Source organism: Stegostoma tigrinum, chromosome 14 (genome assembly GCF_030684315.1).
Source record: "Stegostoma tigrinum isolate sSteTig4 chromosome 14, sSteTig4.hap1, whole genome shotgun sequence".
NCBI classification, from domain to species: domain Eukaryota; kingdom Metazoa; phylum Chordata; class Chondrichthyes; order Orectolobiformes; family Stegostomatidae; genus Stegostoma; species Stegostoma tigrinum.
The window spans coordinates 56,487,290-56,512,870 of NC_081367.1; the positions used below are offsets into that span (position 1 = coordinate 56,487,290).

A 25,581-nucleotide genomic window follows, 5' to 3' on the forward strand; every position below is an offset into this window, starting at 1 on the left:
CTCAGCATAAACATCTCATGCTCTACTTAGGGATCCTACAGCTTCCAGGACTCAACATTGCGTTCAATAACTTTCCAGCCTGATTCCATCCTTCTATCTTCATTACCCATCCTCACACCCAATTCTGTTATGAAATAGATTGGTTTCAGCCAATCTATTTTCACCCACCTTCAGGCGTAATATCGCACTGCATGGCTTGCTTTCAGCACAGACTATCCATTCTCTGCTACCCTCGGCTCTCATTATCATTTATTCAATTTATCTTCTCTTTTGGCCTGCTATCCATAATCCCCATGTTTACCTATCCCTTTCATACTTCTCTCATTAGATTCCATGGGATTCAGGGCGAGGCTGCCAATTGGATAAGTAGTTGGCTTACCTGCAGGAGACAGAGAAATCGATTCTGGATCCTCTTGTTATTTGCCATTCAATAAAATGATTTAGATGAGAATTTAGAAGGTGGGGACAACACCAAAATTGTTGGTGTATTTGACAGTGAAGAAGGTATTCTAAGATTACACAGCGATCTTGATTAAATGGGTCAAAGAGCTGAAAATGGCAGACAGAGTTCAATCTGAATATATGAGAATTATTGCATTTTGATAAACAAACAATGGTAGGGCTTATACAATTAATGGTAGGGCCTTTACCAGTGTTATAGAACAAAAGGGACCTAGGGATGCAGGTACACAATTCTTTGAAGTTTGCAAAACATACAGAGAGGGTGGCTAAGAAGACAATTGGCAAGCTTTCCTTCATTGTCCTTAGAGTATAGGATTTGGGAAGTCATGTGGATGTTGAACAGGACATTATTGAGGCTTCTTCTGGAATGCTGTTTCCAGTTCTCACACCCAGTTATAGGAAAGATATTATTCAGCTGAAGAGGGTTCAGAAGAAATTTGCCAGGATGTTGCCAGGTATAGAATGTTTGAAATATAAAGAAAGGCTGGTAGACTGGGACATTTTTCACTGAAGCATAGGAGGATGAGAGGTGATATGATAGAAGTTTATAAAATAATGAGGTGTATAGATGGATTTTTTTGGTGGTTGTCTTTTCCCTAGTGTGAGGCATTTCAGGTCAAGGGGGCACATTTTTAAGGCAAGAGGAGAGAGATTTTAAAAAAGACACATGGGGCATTTTTTTTTACACTGACAGTGATTCCTGTGTGGAATAACCATCCTGAGAAAGTCGTGGATGCAATGTGATTACAATATTTAAAAGACATTTGGATAGGAAAAGGTTGGAGAGATATGGGCCAGGAGCAGGTAGGTGGGACTAATTTAGTCTGGAATGAAATTAGGCATGGACTGGTCAGGCCAAAGGGTCTGCTTCCATGCTATACAACTTGATGACAATGACTCTTCTTCATCATAGATATCATTTTTCTTTCAAGCTGCTATCAGTGCTGATGTAGTCGCTAGACTTGAAACACTAACTCCTGTTTTCTCCCGTAAATGATGTCTGACCTACTGAGTTTTGCCAGCAATTTCTATCTTAATTTCAGATTAAAGTTCACACTTTATTCTACAGAGCACAGAGCTGTGCGGCTGCAGCATGGAGTGAACCCCTGACAGGGTAGAGTTGAAGTTTTCTATAATATTGCCTTGGGGACTAATATTGCATGATTGTTTTATGTCTGCTGGTTCACCCCTACCATGAATGGTTCTATTGGTGGTAGCCATTAGACATTTGATAATTTGGTATTGCTAATCAGTGGAATGGGTTGAGGATGAATCATGTGAAAAAAATATTGGTGAAATGACTTTGAACAAATCACGACACAGTATCAGCAGTTAGACTGCATCTATTCAGTATCCACAGTGGAATGAACATGACGTGCTTGTTGGAGTCTATTGAAACCTGGCATTTGGAAGTCAGCAAAGTTCTGCATAACTGTATGTCAGGTTTTCAGTTAAACTCAGCGGCCTTAATTTATTGTTTTTAATGACTTTAATGGGTCCATTCCCATGTTTTAAGCTCTCACTCTTTAAACATTATTAAAACTGCAAGTTAACAGTTATTTGTCTGCTGTACAAACTGGCCAACAATTTTTTAAATTTTAGATTGCAGCAAATTATCTCAAACCTGTAAGATTTTATTTTAATCATTCGTGAGATCTGGCTGTTGCTGACTAACCTAGTATTTATTGCTTGTCCCGAATTCCTCATGAGAATGTGATGGTGATTGGCTTTAATAAACGGTACCAGTCCTTGGGATGTAGGAATTTTCAGTGTTGCTATATAGGGGAGGCGGGTGATTTTGACAGAGCAACAATAAAGGAAAGATGACAACTGGTGAATTTCAAGATGGGGTGCCACTTGGAGTGGCATTGCTTACCTACGTGTCCGAGTTCATGTGTATCGATAGTTAAAGGTGGTTTGCTGCGTTTCTAATGTGCAATTTGTACATGGTACACACTGGGTCAATATTCATTTTTCTTATTCTGGTACAAGGATACAAGGTAATTGTATTCAATTGCAAGTTTAAATACTTCAAGTTCTCATATATAACTTTGTTTCTACAGAATTGTGGCTGGCTGCAGGATTTAATCATTGTTCTGCAAAAGTTAAAATATTCTTCAATAGAACATGGGGAAGAATTTGGGATGATTCCTGGGATAAGCACAATGCTGCTGTCATCTGAAGGCACTTAAACTGTGGCCATCCAGTGTTAGGTCTGGAAGAGATGTTATTTGAAAGAAGAAGTGCCACAATTTGGATTAATGAAGTTAAATGCAAGGGGAGTTAATTATTCATGTGGGACTGTCAATTATCAGTAATAGGCAATCAGGAATGCCAACATAAAGAAGATGTCAATTCGATATGTTCTGGTGTGCCATTTTAAATTTAACCTCAATTTACTGCACTCATCTTTACATTCTTTACATATATCTTTACAACACTCCAAGCTCCTCTTTGACCTATCTGTGTCCTCAGGTTGTATTACAACCAGTAGAAATCTCCAATTCTTACATTGTGTGTGTCACTAATTTTAATCCTTTCACCATTACCATGATTTCTTCATTTAGAAGATACTCTAATCTATCAGTCTTATGTCCAAAGTGTATAACTGAACACATAGCCATACTGAGCTCTACTTGCCACCATTCGGTTAATTTACCATTTGCAGGTTTATCTATTTTCTGCAACAATTACTCTGCCGATGCTCTAGAAATCAGCATCAAACTTCAATATGCTCTTTTACAAACTGAAGTTGCAATTTTACATTATTTTCCCATCTGTGCTCCAGCCCACTGTATTTCCAAACATTTCTATTTCTTTTTCTGTTATTCATTCACAGGACGAGAGCATTGCTAGGTAGCATTTATTGGCCCAGAGGAGAGAGTTAAAAACCAGCCACATTACTGTAGGCTTGCAATCACATGAAGGCCAGACTAGGTAAGGATGGCAGTTTCCTTCCCTAAAGGACAACAGTGAACCATTTGGGTTTTCCCAACAATTGACAATGGATTCACAGTCATCATTGCATTCTTAATTCCAGATACTTATTGAATTTAAATTCCACCATCTGCTGTGGCAGGATTCAAACTCAGGTCCCCAGAACATTATTTGGGTCTCTGGATTAACAGTCCAGCAATAATACCACCAGGCCATCACCTCCCTCTGAGTTAGTGCAATCAATGTCTTAACCATGTTATGATCAAAAGCTGTTCAAATCATGGAGAGTGCAAGATTCAGGTTGAGTACCCTACTGAGCCCAAGCTAAATGATGGCTTATATGGAATTGTGAAAATGAAACAATTCCAGAATTCCACTTGATAACGTGCTTCTTGTCCATCTTAACTGGCAAATATTTCCGTTCAAGCTGTTGGTGTGTCTGTAAGCAAATAAAATGCACGAGACTGATTTTCTTTGTGTTATTAATAAATGTTTTTGATTACCAGCCATCAAAAACTCACAGCCCCCTTCAAATACCAGAGAATCCCTCTATTCATCATCCCTCATATTTTGTTACCCTTTTGATTGCTATGTCACTTGCTTTGGTGGCAGAATGACAGAAAAGCTTCCAGAAAGGTTGGTTAATGTAATATTAAAAGACCCATGCCCAAAGTATTATGATTGATTCCTACTAATGTTATTATCCTACAATTTCTACAATTTGCCGGAAGGATGTGGTCACGTTCGATATAGTGACAATATGCAAGAACGTTACACAAACTGAAGAATTTTCACTAAACTTTGTTGAAAGGAGACCAGCAATTGAAGCTTTTTATCTCGTACTCACCAGACTAGGGCACAAAAAACAGACTTGAGGAGAAGGCATTGAGCACAGCATAGGAAGAAGGTGTGGAGTGGTTGGAGTATCTTTGGCACAAAGGTATGTTGGGCAGGTAACTAGCCATCTTCATTCTCAGACCATTCAGATAGATTTCATTGGTCAGGGCATTACTATCAGGATACAACAGATATTGGCTGCCACCAGGACACCTTTGTTCTACAGTTGTCATTTTTCTTGCATCCCACTACAGCTAAGTGTGAGACGGTAACAGACCAGACCAAACCCCTCAAAATATGTTAAGAAGACAGCCGAGACACTAATTTTTCCTTATTTTAAAGGGACATACCAGGCTTTGTAGTCCAGATGCAATTTGATTGGTCAAACTTCCAGTCTTGAAGCAAAACACTCTTTATTCAAATACAACAAAGGACAAAAAGAAATTGGAATTACTTTACACTGTTGGAAAACTTAACAGAATAACAAATTATTTAACTACTAAACAGTATCCATGGCATGAGGCCATTACTGACTCGGCAGCATTTATTATCCATCCCTAATTGCCCAGAGGGTAGTTAGGAGCCAACCACATTGCCATCCAATATAGTAACACCCATAAACATACACTTGGCAAAGAAAAATTCAGTAAAATAAATTTTCTCAAATGCAGATCTCCAGTCCAGCTGGAAAAACATCAATAAAATGCTCCGAGAGAGAGTAGCAGCGAGAAATGTACTCCAGCTACAAAACTGAGCTTCAAGACCCCAGAAACTACTACTGAAAGACTAAAACTAAAACTTCTAGAATTGGGGGAGCAATTATGTTGTCTCATCCTGCCACTTATGCAACTTTCAAATTGAATGGCTGCAATACTAAGCTCCATTTAAACAGTCTGGAAATTATATCCTTAAAGTTTTCTAAACATTTTAAAGTTCATGACCAGTATGTACAATTGTCTCAAACACATTACTAGCAATATAAATGTTAAAAAGTTGCAATGCCAGTAGTAAGCTCAAGGCCTGCGCATTTGTAGAATATTTGTTGATAGTTATTCCATTTTCTCTAAAGATTCCTATCTTATCATCTATCATGAGTATAGCACTGCTAGCTGCATCACTCACATCAACAGCTGTCTTGAATGGCTTTGCATAATTAGGTGCGACTAACACTGGGGCAGTGGTCAATATGGATTTCAGACTGTCAACTGCCTTCTGATATTCCTCCACTGAAACTTTCTGCAGTTCTTTAACAAGTCAGTCAGTCGTGTGACTACACTGCCGACATTCGATATGATCTTCCAATAAGAAATTCTCAGCTCCATGAATTGTGGCAGTTCTCTTTTCATCAATGGTGTGGGAAACTGCCCAATAAACATTGTTTTCACATCCTGTGGGGTCATCTTTCCATGTCCAATGACATTTCCCCACCATGAACAAGGAGTGACCTACAAGAAACAAATCTCCTAAAAAAAAGTATGTCCAATGTTTCTCTAATCTCCTTAATTTTCTCTTTTAGAACTCTGGGTGTAGTACATTCACTTGAGTAATTTATCCACATACAGACCTTTCAGCTTCTCTAGCCCCTAGTGATGGCCATTACATTAACCTCAACCCCCGACTTTCTTTAACTTCTATTATTTTGCTGATGTCTTCCACTGTGAAAACAAGTGAAAAGTGTATATTCAGGTCATCCGCCATTTCTTTGTTCTCTCTTAATACTTCTCCAGCCTCATTTTCCAGTAGTCCAATGTTCTCCATTACCGCTATCTCACTTTTGTATATTTAAAAAAAAACCCTCTGGCATTCTACTTTATATTCCTTGCTATTTTACCTTCATTTCATCTTTTCCCTCCTTATTGATTTTCAGTTATTTATGCTCATTTTTAAAGGCTTCCCATTTTTCTTCACCATATTGCATGCTTGTACTTTTTCTTTTAAGCTGCCTCTATCTTCCCTTGGCAGCCATGGTAGCATCATCCTCCCCTTTAGTATGTTTCTTCTTCCTTGAGATGAATTTCTGCTATGTCTCCCAAAATAACCCCTGAAACTTCTGCTATTACTGCTGCACCATCCTCACTGCTCGGCCCCCCTTCCAAACAGCTCTGGCCAGCTCCTCCCTCCCGTCTTTGTAGTTGCCATTACTCAGTTGTGATTCCCTGTACACCTGATGTCACCTTCTCCGAAGTAGCAGGGTGAATTCTTTCATATTATGGTCACTTCTCCCCCTAGAGGTTCCATCGACTTAATCTCCCGAATCAAATCAGTCTCATCACATTAAATCTAGAATTGCCTGATCCCGAATGGAATCTACCACAAGCTGTCCCCCCCAAAAAACTCATAGACATTCCAAGAATTCCTTTTTATTTTTTTGTTCCACTACCAACTTGATTTTCACAGTCCATCTGCATATCAACGTTTGTCCATGATTATTATAATAGAGCATTTTTTTTATCTCCTGATTTATTTAATGCCCCACATCCTGACCACTCACATGTGGATAGTGCATAACTCCCATCAGGATCTTTCTTTCTGTTGTAGTTCCTCAACTCTACCCCCATGGATTCTACGCTTTCCCACTTTATATTGATATAATTTCATTTCTTATGAACAAGCCAACTACACCCATTCTGCCCATCTGCCTGCCCCTTCAGTAGGACTTGTATCATCTCTATTTTATTCACTTAGTTTTTAATCTGTGCTTTTGAAATCTTCTTACTGGTCCTTTAGTTTGTAACTTGCAAATATTTCTCATATTTACCTTCAATCTGATGGTGACCTATCATTGTCAAATAAATAGCTGTTACCAATCAATGAACTTATTAATTTTGTTACTGAGTTGGTGGGAGCTGAAATGGATAATTGGATTTATGAAGAAGGGTCTTGACCTAAAACGTCAGCTTTCCTGCTCCTCTGATGCTGCTTGGCCTGCTGTGTTTATCCAGCTCTACACCTTGTTACCTAACTTATTAATTTTGCTGTGCTGTAACTCCCTTCTTGTGTCCTAGGCCATCAATCCTGGGTTTCAATTTATCCTGTAAAAATACCTTACAAACTGTGAACCAAAAAAGCAAGCAAAAAATACCTCTTCCTCGCTATACTGACTTCCCATGCTGCCTCCAAATTCTGCAAGCTATATATTCACTCTAGCTGTTTCTCACTCTGATGTGATCTCCCTTTTCTGATCATGTACAGCTTACTGGTTTTTTTTACTGGGATCAAAAATACACAGTAATCAGGATAATCAATTAAAGCAATTATAACTAATTGTCAAGTGAGTAGTGGCAAAGTGAATATGTAAAATTATAGTAGTAATTAATAATAAAACAATTGTATAGATCAGACTGGCTGCTTGAAAACTGCACTCAGAATGTTTAGGCCTAAAGTTGAGTGTAATGAATTTATTATATCAGCCTGTTTTTCTTTCTTTTGATTTATTTCCTCCATCTGATTCCGAATTTGAAAGGTAATATAATGAAATTCAATAATTTGAATAGAGTTGTGAGGGGTTCGCTTGAGTAAATTGTAATTGAGGAAAATACAAAGTAACTTACATTTCTTATTTGTGTTTCAATAATGATTTGTTACAAATTGTAACATTGAAAATCACAAGTTGTATCCAATCAATTTCACAATCATGATTGATGGAAAAGCTCCATGGAAATTTAATGGAAAATCTAATAACCAATTTTGGTTGTGGAGAAAGGAAAATTAGAACTATATTTAGATTCAGTAACTAAATAAAAATCCAAGCTAGATTTAATATAGATTTGACATCATTGTAATACAAATTCTACATGTAGCACTTTGTATACGTTGATAATTTGCATTGGAAAGCTTTGTAGTCATGAAATCCTTATTCTATCACATTGTGCATGTGTGATTTACAAAATATCTAATGTTATTGTAATGAGAAAGGAAAACCATTGTAAAATTAGCTTAATGAATGAAACAGTGAACAAAATGTTATCCTTTATCTTGAGCACACAAAATCTAACTCAGTTGCATGCTGCAGACTAGGCTTTTCATCTTGCAAATAGTAAACATGTAAATTATAATTCTTGAATGATTTCTGAAGAAGGGTCTTGACCCAAAGTGTCAGCTTTCCAGCTCCTCTGATGCTGATTGGCCTGCTGTGTTCATCCAGCTTTATACCTTGTTATAATTTGTTGCTAATTTCTTTACATTGTCTGTCCTCTCCAGGTCTAATACATCATACCTTGCCAGATAAGTTTTGTTTGAAACTTTTCAGTGAAATTATTAAGTTCAGTTGCAGAAGATGGTGACGTATCAGAGTGTCACTGGATGAATATCGATAGACATAGGTTCAAAATGCACTGTGGCAGCTGGTGAAAATTAAATGCAATTACTCATGCATTTGAATTTTAAAGCTGGAGTCAGCAATGGTGAACATATACTTTCATACTTAGCATTTACCCTTTTTGGTTAGATATGTTATTTAGCCAGCTAAATCTACCATACTTGGATGGTCTGAATTTCATATTGTAAAGTGATTGATACTTAACTGTCCTTTGTAATGGCAGTGAAAAACAGCTCAATCAAGACAAATAGGGATGGGCAAGAAATATTGGCCTTGCCGCAGGCACCCACATTGACTGACAGATTAGAAAAAAAAAGAATTATTGACTTATTATTGAGTCTGTCTTAGATTTTCTTTAACCATGATTTTTTTTTCCCCTATTCCAGTTGCAAACCTTGGGTATTACAATCATTAGCAACAATAACTCAAAACAACAGTGATTCCTGCCAGGCTTGTTATGATTTCAGCTAGTCACAAGTATGAGTCTGAGAATTTGGTGAATGATGGAATTTGGTCTAATGAAAGAGTGAGTGTCCATATAATTTGTTAAGTTATACAGTGGGATGATGAAAAAGTGAGAGAGTGACAAGTAGAGGAGAAGTCTAAAAGTCTTAGTGCCATATCTGGCTGAAATGGGGACCTGTCTGATTCTGACCAACACATGTGAAATGACAAGAAAACAAGTAATAGATTGGTAATGAATATTTTTCTCATTTGTTTTAAATATCAGTTATGTTAGTAATTGAAAGATTTTGACACTATTTATGAGGTTTACTAGAAGCAGTTAACTTTATTTGATTGATGGGTAAGCATCATTCAGTGTCTGTCAAGTAATATAGTTCTATTAAAACAAACAATGATATATTTTGTTAGGATATTAAAAAGTCACAGCATAATTATAAGATAACAATTCTGAAAGGTGTGAGGAGAGAAGAGGAGCTGGATACATGATGTATATGTCACAGAAGACAGCATAGCTGGTTGAAAGCATAGTTACTAACCCAGAGCATTTTGGGCTTAATTAATAATTTTCTATAAAACAAATGCAAGGAAACTATGTTAGACTTGAACAGAAAACTAGCCTAGTCTCATATTGCATCCATTTCGGCACAGCACTTTAGAAACAAGGTCAAAAGCATTAGAGAGAATGAAAGAAAGGTTTTAGGAGAATCAGTGCAGGGACAATGAGCTTAATTTAGGTGAATAGATAGGAAAAGTGGGACAGCTTTCCTTGGAGAAGAGAAGATTGGGACAAAATTTATGAGAGATGTTCAAAATCAGCTTAGTGTTGCTTGGGAAGTACAGATAGTATGAAACTGGGCATTACTTTCTGATTTTTTTTAATTTTCAGATTTGCATTAACCACACTTTGCTCTTTAATTATGTGATAGCTCCCAGTTGTGCCATGTTCTTCTGCCAGTGCAAATAGTCTCCTTTCAGTGTTTAACATACTTTAACAAATGTGGTTTGAAACAACTTGGACCATTTCACTATTTTAAAGACTTTAAGTAAACGGAAGGTATTTTTAATCAACAGGATTAACGTTGAATACAGACAGGAGCTGGAATTAAATCATGACTATGGTTTTAAATCTGTTATTCTTGAAAAAAAACAAGATACTTTGTAGCTTTTTGCAGAGGGTTTCAGTTCTTATGAGCTTGTGTTGTACTGTTATTGAAAGTCCAAGCAAAAATGAGATAACACTTTGCATTGTATGTCAACCCAATGCTCAGCAGCCTGCTCCTGCTCACTGAACCTTGTACTGCTGCTGCAAGCCTCACTGCAGAAAGATAGCAGGTTTTGATTGTGCACCAGGTGGCAACCATAGATGCTCAGATAAGCAATTGCTGGTGGCAACAGCCTCACAACCTCGCAAAGCCGTTGTCACCAGCAGTTCGGATCATTAGATAAATATTGTTCACATAACTCAAAAACAAATCGGATTTTCTATGCTCCCAGCTGGGTTTTAAACCATAGTGATGAAGAAGAAGCAAGCGAGTGAACCACAAATATTTTTTTAAATATGCAATCCAGGTAACCAGCCAGAGCAAGTGGTTATTTTATCAAAATTGTCAGTCAAGATCCTAGTCTCTAAGCCCTGTATGATGCCGAAAGTCTTGGACATTCTGATGGCCTGAAAAGAATGTTCTGAAAGTATCTTTACTTTCTCAGACTAAATCTCAGTTATTTTTGCACTTAAGGCACAATACTGGCTCTAGCTGGATGAAAACAGCAGGCCAAGCGGCATCAGAGGAGCAGGAAAGCTGACATTTTGGGTCGAGACCGTTCTTCAGAAAAGCAATTTTCCATTTCTAAAGAAGTGTCTTGACCCCAAACGTCAGCTTTCCTGTTCATCTGATGCTGCTTGGACAGCTGTGCTCATCCAGCTCTACACCTTGTTATCTCAGATTCTCCAGCATCAGCAGTTCCTACTACCTCATACATAGGAAGATGGTCGTGGTTGTTGGAGATCAAATATCACAGCTCCAGAATATCAAAGCCATGAATTTCTTGTCGTCGAGTCCAATGCACAATTATCTTCAGGTGCTTCGTCAATGACCTTCTCTGTATCATAAGGTCAGACAAAACTGAAAGGTTGCATACCCTTCTGGTCAACGCATTATAAGAAGGATGTGGAAGCTTTGGAAAGGGTGCAGAGGAGATTTACTAGGATGTTGCCTGGTATGGAGGGAAGGTCTTACGAGGAAAGTTCTGAGGGACTTGAGGCTGTTTGCGTTAGAGGGAAGAAGGTTGAGAGGTGACTTAATTGAAACATATATGATAATCAGAGCGTTAGATAGGGTGGATAGGGAGAGCCCTTTTCCTAGAATGGTGACAGCGAGCACGAGGGGGCATAGCTTTAAATTGAGGGGTGAACGATATAGGACAGATGTCAGAGGTGGTTTCTTTATTCAGAGAGTAGTAAGGGAATTGAACACTTTGCCTGCAACGGTAGTAGATTCGCCAACTTTAGGCACATTTAAGTTGTCATTGGATAAGCATATGGATGTACGTGGAATAGTGTAGGTTAGATGGGCTTCAGATCGGTATGACAGGTTGACACAACGTTGAGGGCCGAAGGGCCTGTACTGTGCTGTAACGTTCTATGTTCTATGTTCTAACTGTGAATGCTATAAATCAGGAACAAAAACAAAATTGCTAGAGAGGCTGAGCCGGTCTGGCAGCAGCTGTGAAGGGAAAAACAGAGGTACTGTTTCGGGTCTTGAGACCCTTCCTCAGAACCGATGGTCTCTGGGAAAACATCGGTTTATATTGAGAAAATAGGGAGTAAACGATAGGTTAGGGCCCAAAGAGAGGGAAAGATAGTTGGACAGACAAAGGAGTTACTAACGATCAGGCTGGGAGTGTAAACAGTTGTTAATGGGGACTGTTAGTAACTAACAACAGGGGTGTGTAATGGCAGGCTATGTGGTAACAAGGCTAAGGTGTGTTGGGTAGGGGGCTGGGACATGGGAGAGTTTAGACCCTAAAATTATTGAACTCAATATTAAGTCTGGGGTGCTGTAGGGTCTCCATGTGGAAAATGAGGTGTTGTTCCTCCAGCTTCTGCTGGGCTTCACTGGAACACTGTAGCAAGCCAGAGACAGAGATGTTGTCCAGTGAGGAGGGTGGTGCGACAAAGTGGCAGGCAACGGGTAGTTCAGGGTCTTTTTTGTGAGCAGAATGTAGACATTCTGCGAAGTGGTCATCAAGTTTACACTTCATTTCCCCAATGTTGATGACCACATTGTGAGCAGCGAATGCAGTACACTAGATTCTGGGAAGTGCAGGTTAAGTGTTGCTTCACCTGGAAGTTACGCTTGGGCCCTTAGATACTGGGGAGGGAGGAGGTAAATGGGCAGATGTTGCACCTTTGCCCATTACAGAGGAAGTTGCCATAGGGCTTTGGGGAGGCATTGAGGGGGAAGGGAGTGTGGACCAGAGTGTCCCAGAGGGAATGGTCCCTGTGGAAGGTGGACAAAGGAGGGGAAGGAAATATTTTTCTGAAGATGGCATCTCGCTGGAGGTGGCAGAAATGGTGTCTGATGACCTTCTGGATGTGGATGCTGCTGGGATGGTAGGAGAGGATAAGGGGAACCATATCGCTGTTGTGGGAGGGAAAAGAAGGAGTGAGGGCAGAAGTGCGGGAGATGGATCGGACCTGGTTGAGGGCCCTGTAGACAACACAGCTGGGAAATCCTCAGTTGAGAAAGATGGTGGACATTTGGGAGGTTCCCTTATTGAAGTTGGCCTCATCTGAACATATGTGACAGAGACGGAGGAACTGAGAGAATGGGATGGAGTCTTTACAGGAAGTGGAGTGTGAGGGTGTATAGTCCAGGTAGCTGTGCGAATCAGTGGGTTTGTAGTGGATGTTAATGGCCAGCCTATCCCCAGAAATAGAAACAGAAATGTCGAGGATGGGAAGGAAGGAGTCAGAGATAGACCAGGTGAAAGTGAGGGCAGGGTGAAAATTGGAGGCGAAATTGTCAAAGTTTTCTAATTCCAGACAATATAGGGAAGCAGCACAGATGTTATCATCAATGTATTGGAGAAAGAGTTGTGGGTGGGGCATGGAATAGGACTGAAACAAGGAATGTTCCATGTACCTCACGAAGATACAGGCATAACTAGGGCTCATGCATGTACCCATGGCAACTCTTCTTGCCTGAAGAAAATGAGAGGAGTTGAAAGCGAAGTTGTTGAGGGTGAGGACAAGCTCAGCCAAGTGGAAGAGGGTGGTGGTGGTGGGTGGGGATGGTTCAGGTGTTTGCTCCAGGAAGAAGTGGAGAGCCCCAAGATCTTCCTGGCCTAAATGTTCCCATGTCCCAGCCCCCTACCCAACACACCAGGCCTTGTTACCACATAGCCTGCCATTACCCACCCTCTGTTGTTAGTCACTAACAGTGCTCATTAACAACTATTTGCCATCCCAGCCTGTCTGTCCAACTGTATTTCTCTCTTTGGGCTCTATTGTTTACTCCTTACCCCACCAACCTCCCTATTTTCTGAATATAAACTGATGTTTTCCCAGCCACCATTATTTCTGAGGAAGGGCCACCAAACCCGAAATATTAACTCTGCCTTTTCCTTCACAGATGCTGCCAGATCTGCTGAGACTCTCCAGCAATTTTGTTTTTGTTCATGAATCAGATGTTCAATGGTGATTGTACAAAGTTGAGCATCATTTGTGAATCCTCAAATGCTCAAGGGCAACGAAAACCTGTACAATATCTACACTTGGGATGACAAGTAGCATGAAATACTCACATCACACAATCTATATTGTGATCTATAACGTCTCCTATAAGAGACATTCTAACCATCACTCTTTGACATTCAGTGGTGTTGCCATCACATGACCCCCAACTATCAACATCTTTTTGGTTACCATGGACTATAAACTCAGTTGGACCCACCATTTAAACACATTGTCTACAAAAGCAGGCCACAGGCTTGGAATACTTTGGCAAGGAACTCACTTCCTGGCTCCCTGGATCCTGTTCATCATCTACAAGGCATAGGTCAGGAGTGTGATGGAATACTCCCCACTTGTGTGAATGGGGGAAATTCCAACAACACTCAAGAAACCTGATGTCTTTTGCTACAACACAGCCCATTAGGCTGGCATCACATTCACAGGCAACTAAACACTGCACCACCTCCTTTCAGTACAAGTGTGTACCATTACAAAATACACTGCAGAAATTCACCAAAGACCTTTAGACAGCACCTTCCAAACCCATGACTATTCCCATTTAAAAGGACAAGGCTAGCAGATACACGGGAACAACATGAGTTGCAAAGTCCTCTACAAGCCACTCACCATTCGGGCTTGTAAACATATCGCCCTTCCTTCAGTGCCATTGGTTCAAAATCCTGGAATTCGCTCCCTAAATGTATTATGGGTCAACCTACAGCGCACGGACTCGAACGTTTCAAAGAATACAATTCGCCGTTATTTGTCAATTACAAGTAGGAACCGGCGACAAATACGTCCATGCCGGTGATGCCCACATCCCCCGGAAAAATAAAACAAAACTGACAGTACAATTTCGCTCTGGCCATCCATCTATCTAAGCACCAATCCAGCCATCTATTTTTCTATCGATCTATAACCTCATAATAAATTGCTCTTTATAGTACAGTGGATTGGAACGCATTAAACATCATCAGCACGTTGCTGTGCCTCTCACTGGTTATCCTTCGTCATACTGTGGAGCAGCTGGCTGTTCCTGTTCAGAATATAACTACATACTGTATACAATACTTATAACTGCATACAAACCCAAAAAATCTACAGAAGGTGCGAATAAATTTGAACGTAATTAAATCTAATTCTCACATGTTTTGTGAATTTGAACCCTAATCATGAAGTTAACGGGCCATTTTGAGGTCATAGAACGCCCTTTCCCAACAACGTCACTACGGTTTGCCTTAATTGGCAATTATATCTGTTATTGGTCCATCGGTTCTAATTTCACGGGCTAGGAAAAAAAGAGATATTACTGGCAGATGTGGATTTCACAGTCAATTTCCGCTGAATAACTCGAACCATTCAATTTTCTCATGCGCAATTTAATTGTGTATGATTGATCGGGTTCTCCTTCATATCACTTGAACAGAGTCGCCGTGAAATGCATCACTTGGGCATGTTTGTTCTGATTCGGCACATTTCGATGGGTAAGTAGATCACTACAACACTTGTCCGAACGCTGAAAAGATGTTTTTTGCAACGTTCCAATTCATGGCCATTTATTTAAAAAATGCTCATTTTCTTTCAAAAATTTCATGTTTTATTTTCAAATATTGGAATTTCAAATAATGGTGATCACTTCAGAGGTGTAGGGAGATGTCAATTCTCGTCTTAAAATATATCTTGCCGCACTAAGAGGCTTTGGCTGGTTTCATGTTCTGTACGCTGATCATACCAAAGGATTCAAGAAACGCGAGCTGATGTGGAATTAAGCCGATACCTATTAAAACGGACTGCAACCATTGCCTTAAACACAAATTTCTGCTGAACAGAATTCTGCCTTCTCAGTTAACTAACCATATTTCTTCATAATTCATTTTAGGTTAAGATATTACCCAATGGCTTAAATCCACCGATTATTGTAGGTTTTGATTTCAATGATAATTCATAAATAAACAGGATGAACTATATTCAAAACAACAATTTAGCATATTGTAGAGTTCGGCAAATGTGGACTGTAACTTTATGATTTCGATTTCAGTTATTATTACAGGTTAACGAGGATAACTGACAAATATAGTGCAACTATCTACTTGGAATGATGCTCCAATACCGAGATTAATGAAATTTCAATTCAGAAATTCTGCCATATGGTAGACAAGAAACTTTGCAATCAGAGAAATCCGAACTCAATGGGAGTTAGACTCGGCAAAGTGTTAATTTTCTCTTCTTATAGGTTCGATCCAGAAAATGAAGCTTTAAATAGAACGATAAGGTTGAGAAATTTAAGTCAATGCTTTGGCGGTTTCAATTGGTAACTTTAAGTTTAATATTGTCTCCTGAAAGTTTCTGTCAACTATTTCTCGCTGTCCTTTGCGATTCCGGGACAATTGTGTAAAGTTCACTTTGAGCCTTGGTGATATTGACAGAGTTTCAACGCTGTCTGCAATTTCTCTGAAAATTGTGACGCCCACAACAGTCATATTTCCTGAAAATCACATCGGTTCTGAAAGTATAAGATGCTTGACAATATTTTGGAACAAGGCGCTGTAACAATCAAAATCTAATTTCACACATAATTTTACCAGAGCGTCCATAGGATCTTCTCTCATGTTGCTCCAGATTTGCATTAACCAACGGTGCTTATCTTTCCTTTGTCTTCTTGGATTAGTGAGGGTATGCCTTTGCCCGCTTTTAAACGATTCTGGTTAAACGGTCGAGACGTCCAATGGATCTGGGGATAGCGGTGGTCAGTTACTTTGTGGTTAGTTATTTTCTGAAAAATAAAATACCAGAACAATACTCGTCCCTGCAGAAACCACTACTCACCCGGGATGATTAAATAATATCCTAGTAATAGATAAAAGTGTGGGGCTGGATGAACACAGCACGCCAAGCAGCATCTCAGGAGCACAAAAGCTGACGTTTCGGACCTAGACCCTTTCTGATGAAGGGTCTAGGCCCGAAACGTCAGCTTTTGTGCTCCTGAGATGCAGCTTGGCCTGCTGTGTTCATCCAGCTCCACACTTTGTTATCTTGGATTCTCCAGCATCTGCAGTTCCCATTATCACTGATACAATATCCTAGTAATGTCGTTTCTTCAGTTATAGCCTTCTACACCATTTTTTTGCAGTTGTAGCAGTTTTTCCCCCGATACACCATTTGCCCAAGCGTGACTGAAATGTATGGAAGTGATATTAAAACGTATCGACGTGGCTTTTTTGGGAGCCGGCGCAGCAATGAGTTGGGAGACAAGATCCCACAGGCGCGAATATTCCAGCAAGAGCGGAACAGGTGATATCAAGTTGTGACCTTTCAAACATCAAAAGAACATTGGGCAGAATCCAACCTGGGCAACAAATTCAATATTTTCGGACTGGTTATATATTGCTCAAGAATAATTTCACTCTTTCTCGGATTCAGTAGTCTGTTTTTTCAAAGTGACTTCATACATTATTTGCAGCCAAGGCGGATAAACCAATTTAGGTTGAATTTTGGTCGGTGTTAGAGGCAAGGTACTGGCACGGACAAAGGATTGGCTGACTGGAAGATGGCAGAGAATAAGGGTGAAGGGGTTTTGTTTTTCAGATGGCAGCTGTGACGAGTGAAGTTCAACAACGGTCTGTGTTGGTCCCACACTATTCATGTTGTACATGAACAATCTGGACGATTGGCTTAGCAACTGATGAAGTTGAGGAAGCGGGTGGCTTGGACTGGTAGGTTAGTGGGAAAAGAAGACCAGATGGGATACAATGTGGGAAAGTGTGATGTTAGGCACTTTGGTAGCAAGACAAAAATGTAATTTTCTGAAGAAGGGCCCGGACTCGAAACGTCAGCTTTCCTGCTCCCCTGATGCTGCCTGGCCTGCTATCTAGCTCCAGTTCCACTCTGTTATCACTGATGTGATTCTTGTCAGTTTGGGTAAATAAAATTGACTTCCTGGAACTAAGAATCTCTGGATAATAACAGCTTCATTACTTTATCTTAGTGAAGTTTGGAAAGTTGCTTTTCACTCCATAAGACCATACGACCATGAGATATAGGAGCAGATACATGGCTCATCGAGTCTGTTGCGCCAATAGATTAAGACTGATATGTTTCTCAACCCCAATCCCCTGCGTTCTCTTGTTAGTCTTGATCCCCTTACTAATCGTAATAGTTCGCTGATGTGTTAATTGGGCAATCGATTTTTATACAAAACGCCCCTTGCACGAAATCTCAGACTCTTATCGCAAGTCAATTAGAGGTTACTTCTGAACAGGTGATAAGGAATTTTGTTACCCTCTTTTCACATGCAGCCCTGAAGAAAGCATTCCGTTTAAGACTGTTTCGCAAGAGACTGTAAAATAACTCGGAGTTAAGGCAGCTTTGTAACGGCCTTCAGCGAACGTGCCCTCATTAAGCCTAAAAATACGATTTCTTCGGATTCGAACTGCGCCCTATAATATACCATTTCAATAGCATACGTTTCCTCAAAGATATTTTAAAATATGTCTTTGGAATTTAACGTGATATATTGAAATGTTGCAAATGCAGTGTGGGCTGAAAATTTACTCGCTACAAATTATTCAAGTTTCGAATTGAACATAACTCGCAACTTGAGCCTCTAGACGACGAATTTCTAATTAATTCTCGCACAGGGAACTGGAAATTTTACAAATTCTTTTCAATTCTGTTTCCATTTGGGACTTTGACAACGCCGCTTGTTAGCCTGACAAACACAAGCTGACTGACAGTTTCAGATGTGATTGAGGTGAGCACTTGAAGGAGAATACTGCTAGATGTGGCCAGTGGAGACACTGGGATGAACTGAATGCTCTTCAAAGGAGCCACCGCAGATTTACCGCATTAGTGGCTTTCTCTTGCGCTTTAGTATTAAAGGATATATGGAATCTCTACTAGAAACTAAAATATTACGTCCGAAACTCTCCAATAAAGAGAGAGGGATCCCTGTACGACTGAGTCGTATTGGGTGACAGGAAGATGAAGTACTGTAATGAATTGTTGGAAAGTCATTCCCAAATTGTCAGCAAATGGAGGAAGTGTGCAACAAAAAATAAACAAATATACCATGATTATGAGAGTTCAGAGTCGAAAACCAACGCTAAATGATAGATCAAATTGGAGATTTCAATAATCAGGCCTAATTCAGTTAAACATCAATGATCACAATTTCCCGCAGTGAAGCAAATACCCGCAGTCATCAGATCTCTACAAACGGGATGTTCACGCAGCCCATTTGTTTGACCAGGGAGATCACACTCCGGTGACAATACCCACGTGGGTGCGAGAATGAAAGAGTTTAAGAGGCGAGCCGCGATGAAACAATCAGTTGTGAAGTGGAACATAATTTATGGAAAACGAGAATGAGAAATTGATGCACCCGCTTTACTAGGTGCGGTGGAGGGACTTAAAACATGAGTCTCTAATGGCCCATTGGTAATTGCCATCTCTCTGGGCCACGAGGTGCGGCTGTCTCTCAAATCTGCTGGTGTGTAAAAACAAATCTGAAGAGGTTAATTAAAAAAGGAATATGTACTATGGCTGTTACCAAAATGTTAAACCGCACAGTTGCTAGTGTACCAGAACTAGGGTCGCTATGAAATTTGTTGCCGTGCGCAACCGGAGTGGTTGGAACCAATCAGACTGGTTCTCCGCTCATTTTTCCTTCCAGTTGATTTTGGGTATTTGAAGGAAAAGGCTTTTCAAGCCGCTCCCGATTCATGATCATGCGCTTTTTCAACCTATCACAAACGTTGAAATTTCCTCCCCTAAGCCAGAAAGTCTATGGCAGTGTTTGAACATTGTCCCGTCGACTGCAAATATAAAAAGGCTTAATTCTCTCAAACAAAAACTCAAATTGCTGGGAAAAGCTCAGCAGGTTTGGCAGCACCTGTAAGAGGAATCAGAGTTAATGTTTCGGGTCCGGTGACCTTTTCTCATAACACGAGCTGAATAGTAGTTTTAAATGTATTTGAGCTGAGTGCTTGAAGGAGAATACTGAGAAGTGGCCAATAGAGACAGATACACTGAAGAAATAAATGTTCTTCAAAGGAGCTGCCGCCGATTTAACGCTTCAATGGTTTTCTCCTGCGCTTTAGATTCAACGGATACTTTGGAATCTATACGAGAAACGTAAAATACTACGTCTGAAACTCCTCCAGTAAAGACTCTGAGTTCTAAGGTAGGGTCTCCGGACCCGAAACTAACTCTGATTTCTCTGCACAGATGCTGTCAGACCTGTTGCGATTTTCCAGCAATTTCAGTTTTTCTTTCCGCAGCTCTTTAGGTTCTTAATTCACATAATGTTCCAGCTCGGAATACATTTAATGCGGGGATGATGATGCCATTGCAGGGAACGGTTGCTATCCTTTGCGCGGGTATAGAATGGAAAGCAAAATGTTAGCGATCAACAAAATATTTTACTGAAAATTTAGCGGAATAATTATCGAGGTAATTTTGAAGTCGATGGATAATACAATTGAGAGATTGTAAGCCAACTCGCTACTCTAGCGCGCGAAACTCGGAATAGATATACCGGAATAATCTATCACATCATCTTTTGTCAGTATTTTAAAGAAATACACATCCAATTTTACTGCACGGATAGAGGCCTTTAGGAGCATCGGTTACCAAGCACCTAAATACTCTCGTTCCACTTTTCCAGCACTTGAACCGTGGCCTTCTATTCTGCGACGTTTCAAGTGTTCATCTAAAGAGTTCTTACACACCGAGATGGTTCCTGCTTCTGACTTTCCTTCTGGTATTGAATTCCAGACGCCCACTGCCCTGTCGCAGAGAAAGTTCTTCCTTAATCCTTGGAATGTTAATTTTATTTCTATCTCCCCAAAATGACGAGTTTCTGTTATTGTTTTGTTTTGCAGCCAGCCTTCTTTGTTTTCTTGTTTTCTCATTTAAGTTGTTCCTGAAGTTTCTAAATGTCCCTTGGACTTAGAAGATTTATTTGTTTTATCAGTGTCTGTAAAATGCAATGACTGGTCTAGGTTATTGCGGTGATTTAAGTATAACATGCAGATGTATCTAATTGAAAGACAAAATTAATTTAGGAGCTAGAAGAATACATCAGTTACGGTTATTGAAAGTAAATATGCGGCTACTTTACGACCTCGTCCAACAATGTTTCGCAAGGAATGTGTTGGGGACATCATCATTTACTAAGCCCTTAGAATTTTGGGGTTCCTCGTCCTCTGGATGCAATTCGGTTAAATAGTGAGGTCCCAAAGAAACCAAAAGTATATTTTCAGTCATTTATACTTATTCGTTCCACTTTTATTATGGCGGGAGATTAGGAGAAGTGCGATAGACTTTCGGATAAATTGGGAAAAAGACAACCAAAGCTGCTCTTTTAAAGATCTTACAGCAAGGAATATTCTGTTTCGTGGTAACATTCTATTGTTCTATGAACTTTCAGTAGCACTCCTTTGATTTTCAAGTGTTTATGTTCAAACATTGAATGCCACGAAATTACAATTGCGAATATTAACAAACTATCTTTTTTTGCATTTCAGCCTTAACAATTCAACTTTCCAGCGAAAATGCATCAGTTGAAATTGCGAATAAAAAAGGTAAAGAGTTTTCACATTTAGAGCTAAATCCAACAGTGTTACATTTAAAAGGGATAAATCTAACCACTTGAATTGATTTTTTTTAAAATGTGGCTTAAAGGATATAACCACTCATCTCATTCTCTAAACAAACACATAGCCATTCACTCTGGGCATTTGTATTTGCTGTCATACGTATTTAAACATTTAAAATAAATGGAAATTACTCATTAAATAATAAATAGAACCGGAGTGATTACACAGTTTCTGTATGATATCGTCCCCATTAAATATTATTGTCTCCTGATACAAATACGCAGGATGAGCAGTTTGGAGAAGCTTTTAGGTGGCAGTTTAAGTTCACGATATCTTGGATGTTAACAACATAAGACAATACAGAATGTGCGTTACACTTCACTTAGGGTGGGATAGGCATGTTACCCAAAAATTATGAGCCATGGTTAAGACAAGGCCTTGATGGCAATGCCCAAATTTGGTATGACAATATTATTGTAATAACATGAAATAATGTAATGAAGTACATAATTTATTGCCGAGCCAGCCTTTGGTCTCTTGAACATGAAAATGGTGAAGTGGAAGCTCGAAGAAACTAAGAGCTTTTTAGCGTCATAAAATAGCAACTTTTTTTTTCTATATGCAGATAGTCACATATAAACTGCATAGTGGTAGAAAATGTACTTTAAAGTTTTATGAAGTTGGATCATGTTTTGTTTGGTGTATGAAGTCCAAAATAACCAACAGCTAGAACTCCTTGAGCTTTTGAACTCACTGGATAAACGTCAATTGAACTCATTGCCACGATTTGAGCGATGTATCAATAGTTTTGTTATGCAAATAAAATAGGGAGAAATGGCAATCATTACCTGGGCATATCTTGCAATCTAACAGTGCAGCCTTTTATAAGAGGCTCAAAAAATCATTCACAACCCTCCAGGAAAATATGTCCTGTCAATGTATTCGTAAACTCTCAGGCATCTTGAATGTAATCTAGCATGAACTTTGATCTACATTACAATTGTAAAGTGTGGCCTCAAATCGGTCAACATTTTTTTTTTGTCTCAACACTCATTTCAAAGTAATAAACTGAAGTCTTAGTGTCTTATGGGATTAAAGCACAGAAAGAGGCCCTTCAGCGCATTGTCGCCGTTCAGTCATCAAGCACCAGTCTTCTCAAATCCTTGTTCTCAGCTCTTGGCCCATAGACTTGTAAACGTTAATATGTTCATGAAAGTATATTTCAAATAACGTAATAATTTCAGTATACAACATCATTTTTACCTACCACCCTGAGTGAAAAATATTTTCCATAATGGCACCCTGATCCACCTTAGATCTGTGTTCTCGAAGAAGAGATTTAAAAAATCCCATCTGCCTTTGTGTAGTTTGTAACTTTGTAGGCATCAATGGGATGACCACCCAACCCTTACTGCTGTAAAGAACATAACCCCAGCCTATCTAGTCTCTTTCACAGCTAAAACTCTGCAGCACAGGCAACATCCTGGATTTGCAATTATCATTAAATACTGTCAATTATACTAAGATCCATATCAAGAATTGTTTCCAATCCTTCAGCCATTAAATTGATGACCATAAAAGTTCACCAAACTGTTCACAATTATTTCTCTTGCATTTCAAAGTGACCGTGGTCGTGATTGAGCACTTGACGCCCCTAGTGTCCACTCTTTGAGGTTTTACAGCAGGGAACGAGGCCATTCGGCCCATTATGTACCTCTTATCAAACGTCCATTGATTCTAATCCCATTAAGCACTGGATCCGTAGTGTTGCATGTTAAGTCATTTCAGATGGCGAAAAAGAAACGTTGTTTCAGTAATTCTGCCCATGACAAAAACGTAATGGGATTTGTTAACGAATCGATGAGAGTGGCTGAACCAAAACCTGAGCACGGCTGCATTTTGAAACAAAAAAGCATTAAATAAGCTCAAAACAACTTTAATAATCTGTGGAATCAGTATAAATTCAAGTCGCCATGAGCCATTGAACTGCTGTCTAAGTGGAGTGAGATGGCTAGTAGCGGTTTAACCTGAGTGTCACCACGCGTCAGGTGAGGAGTGAGTGAGGTTGAGAAGGAGAATTCTTCATGGTAACCTGAGCCAATGCAGGACTCAAACTGCACCATCTCTCTGCATCGCAACCCAGCCGCCCAAACAACTGAACGAAATGACTCGGATGAATCAGTGCAATTATTGCGTTAAATTATAAAATGGCATCGAATTATTCCAGGCCCCTTACTTTCCGTTCAATTTTGGGAGCGCTTTGCAAAATTAATGTTTCTTCCCTTTGACTGTTAACAGAGCTCAGACCCCCCAGGTTGGTGGGGCAGTATGCACCGTGTATTGGAAATTTGGAGGTTTATCACCGAGGTCAGTGGAAATCTGTTTGTAGTAGTCGATGGGATTCAGCTGCTGGAAAGGTTGTCTGCAAGCAAACTGGCTGCGATTCTTATCACACAACATCTGAAAATCCCATTCCACAAGAAACAGGGCCTGTGTTACTGGATAAGATTCAGTGTAAAGGAACGGAATCTTCATTGTCCGAGTGTACATTCAGTCCTTCCGGCCAGCAGAAGTGTGAAACTGGGATGAGTGTAGTTATTTTCTGCAAAGGTATTTATGAATTGCTCATTGATGTTAAATATTTCTGTCCGCATGCTTTATTAACTTATATGGGAATTAATCAGGAAGATGTGGGGAAGCCTTTAACTTTCAGAGGAATCTTGTGCATGCGACTGGTGTCTCAGCAGCCGACTGGCGAACTGAGAGATCAGCGCTCCCTCTTTCAGTCTAGGCGGGGGCACAACAGGCAGTTTTAGCAGGAAGCCACATGGAATTTATGAGTCTTCTCTCAGAAAGTTCGTCCAACAAAGCCGGCACTTATTACCCATCCCCAGTTGCGTTGGGTGAGTGACGTTGAGTTATATTTTCGAACAGCTCCAGTGCATGTAGTTGGGGAATTGTTGCTATGTATCTAAACAAGTTGTAAAGAGGGAAGTTTCAGAATTTTAACCCATGACAGTGAAGATAGTGCGATATACTTACAGTTCACTGTCGTGGGTTCGTTGGAGGTGGACTTGTGTTTGGAGATGCTTCCGTGAATCTACCAGCTTTCATCTATATAGTAGCAGTTGCAGGAAGAGAAGAGCGGATAATAGGGAGTTCAGGCAAAAGTTCATTTCCCAGCGATAGGGCTGGGGTGAGGCTTCCCCTGTCCAATGTTCTGTCCCTTCACCAAACGTTAATTGTCTTCTAATTGTCCAATTCCTGCTGAACTCTTGAAGGTAGCATTGCCAAGAATGCCGCTTTAGTGACAGGATGTTGGGTTCATACCAATGATGGCGGATGTGTCACTTTGCTTATACGTCTCATTCTGTTCCTTTTTAAACTTTTACAACCAATAGAGATACAATAACTGAATAACTGGCAATGCAACACCATGAATCGCGGACGTTGCAAATCATACCCTATAAAGTTTGAAAAAGAGCCGCTTCAAGAGGCTTGAATTTACGTACAATGTTTACTGCTTGTAATGCACGAATCAAAATTTGCCGATGCCGGTTAAATCGACCGGTGCTATATGAAGAGTTGATGTGTTTACCGCATCGGAAAGCGGGCCCCAGATCGCTTTTTTTTTCCTTAAAACTGTCAGCCACCTCTACATTTAGCAAGGAATCTAGATGGTTCTCCAATGCATTAAACCCGGCTGAAACTCTTAAACTGAAATGGCAAAGAAGTCCAATGCTCAGTTTTAAATGGTGACAAATTAAATGCCAATATAAACTATTCAATAGACGCCGGAAATAGAAGTGAACGAGTTCGGTGTTCTTATGGGACGCTGGGGTAGGGATAATCGATTCCCGGTCATCAAGAACTGGTCGTTGAGCAAGCAGGGCTGACACACCGCGTCTCAACCTCCACAAGGGCAAAAAAAAAGGTCCTGATTTACCTTAACCCAATGGAACCCCTTCACCTGATGAAGGGGCAGCGCTTAGAAAGCTTGTGATTTCAAATAAATCTTTTGGACCGTAACCTGGTGTCGTGTGACTTTTGACCTTACTTTAACTGCTGCAGGTCATCTGCAAGAAATTGCGTCCAAACATCAAAATTGGTGCCACAAGATTTCTAATGATTTCATTCAGGCAATCAGTCTTAATAAGTGTATCTTAACTTCAGCTGACAAGCTGGAATCCTATCTTCCGATATTATGATGGCTCAGGGAGCTGGAATTG

The 25,581-nt window shown here is 39.9% G+C and overlaps 1 protein-coding gene across 1 annotated transcript in view; it reads left to right on the forward strand.

Annotated features, from left to right (window-relative positions):
- The window catches only part of LOC125457763 (deleted in malignant brain tumors 1 protein), a 91,032-nt gene that overhangs the window by 12,770 nt on the left and 52,681 nt on the right, over positions 1-25,581 (forward strand). Inside the window, exons 6-7 of the mRNA XM_059650837.1 lie at positions 21,281-21,337; positions 23,651-23,962. Coding sequence (XP_059506820.1) covers positions 21,281-21,337; positions 23,651-23,962 — 369 coding nt within the window. The remainder of the gene's footprint in view (positions 1-21,280; positions 21,338-23,650; positions 23,963-25,581) is intronic.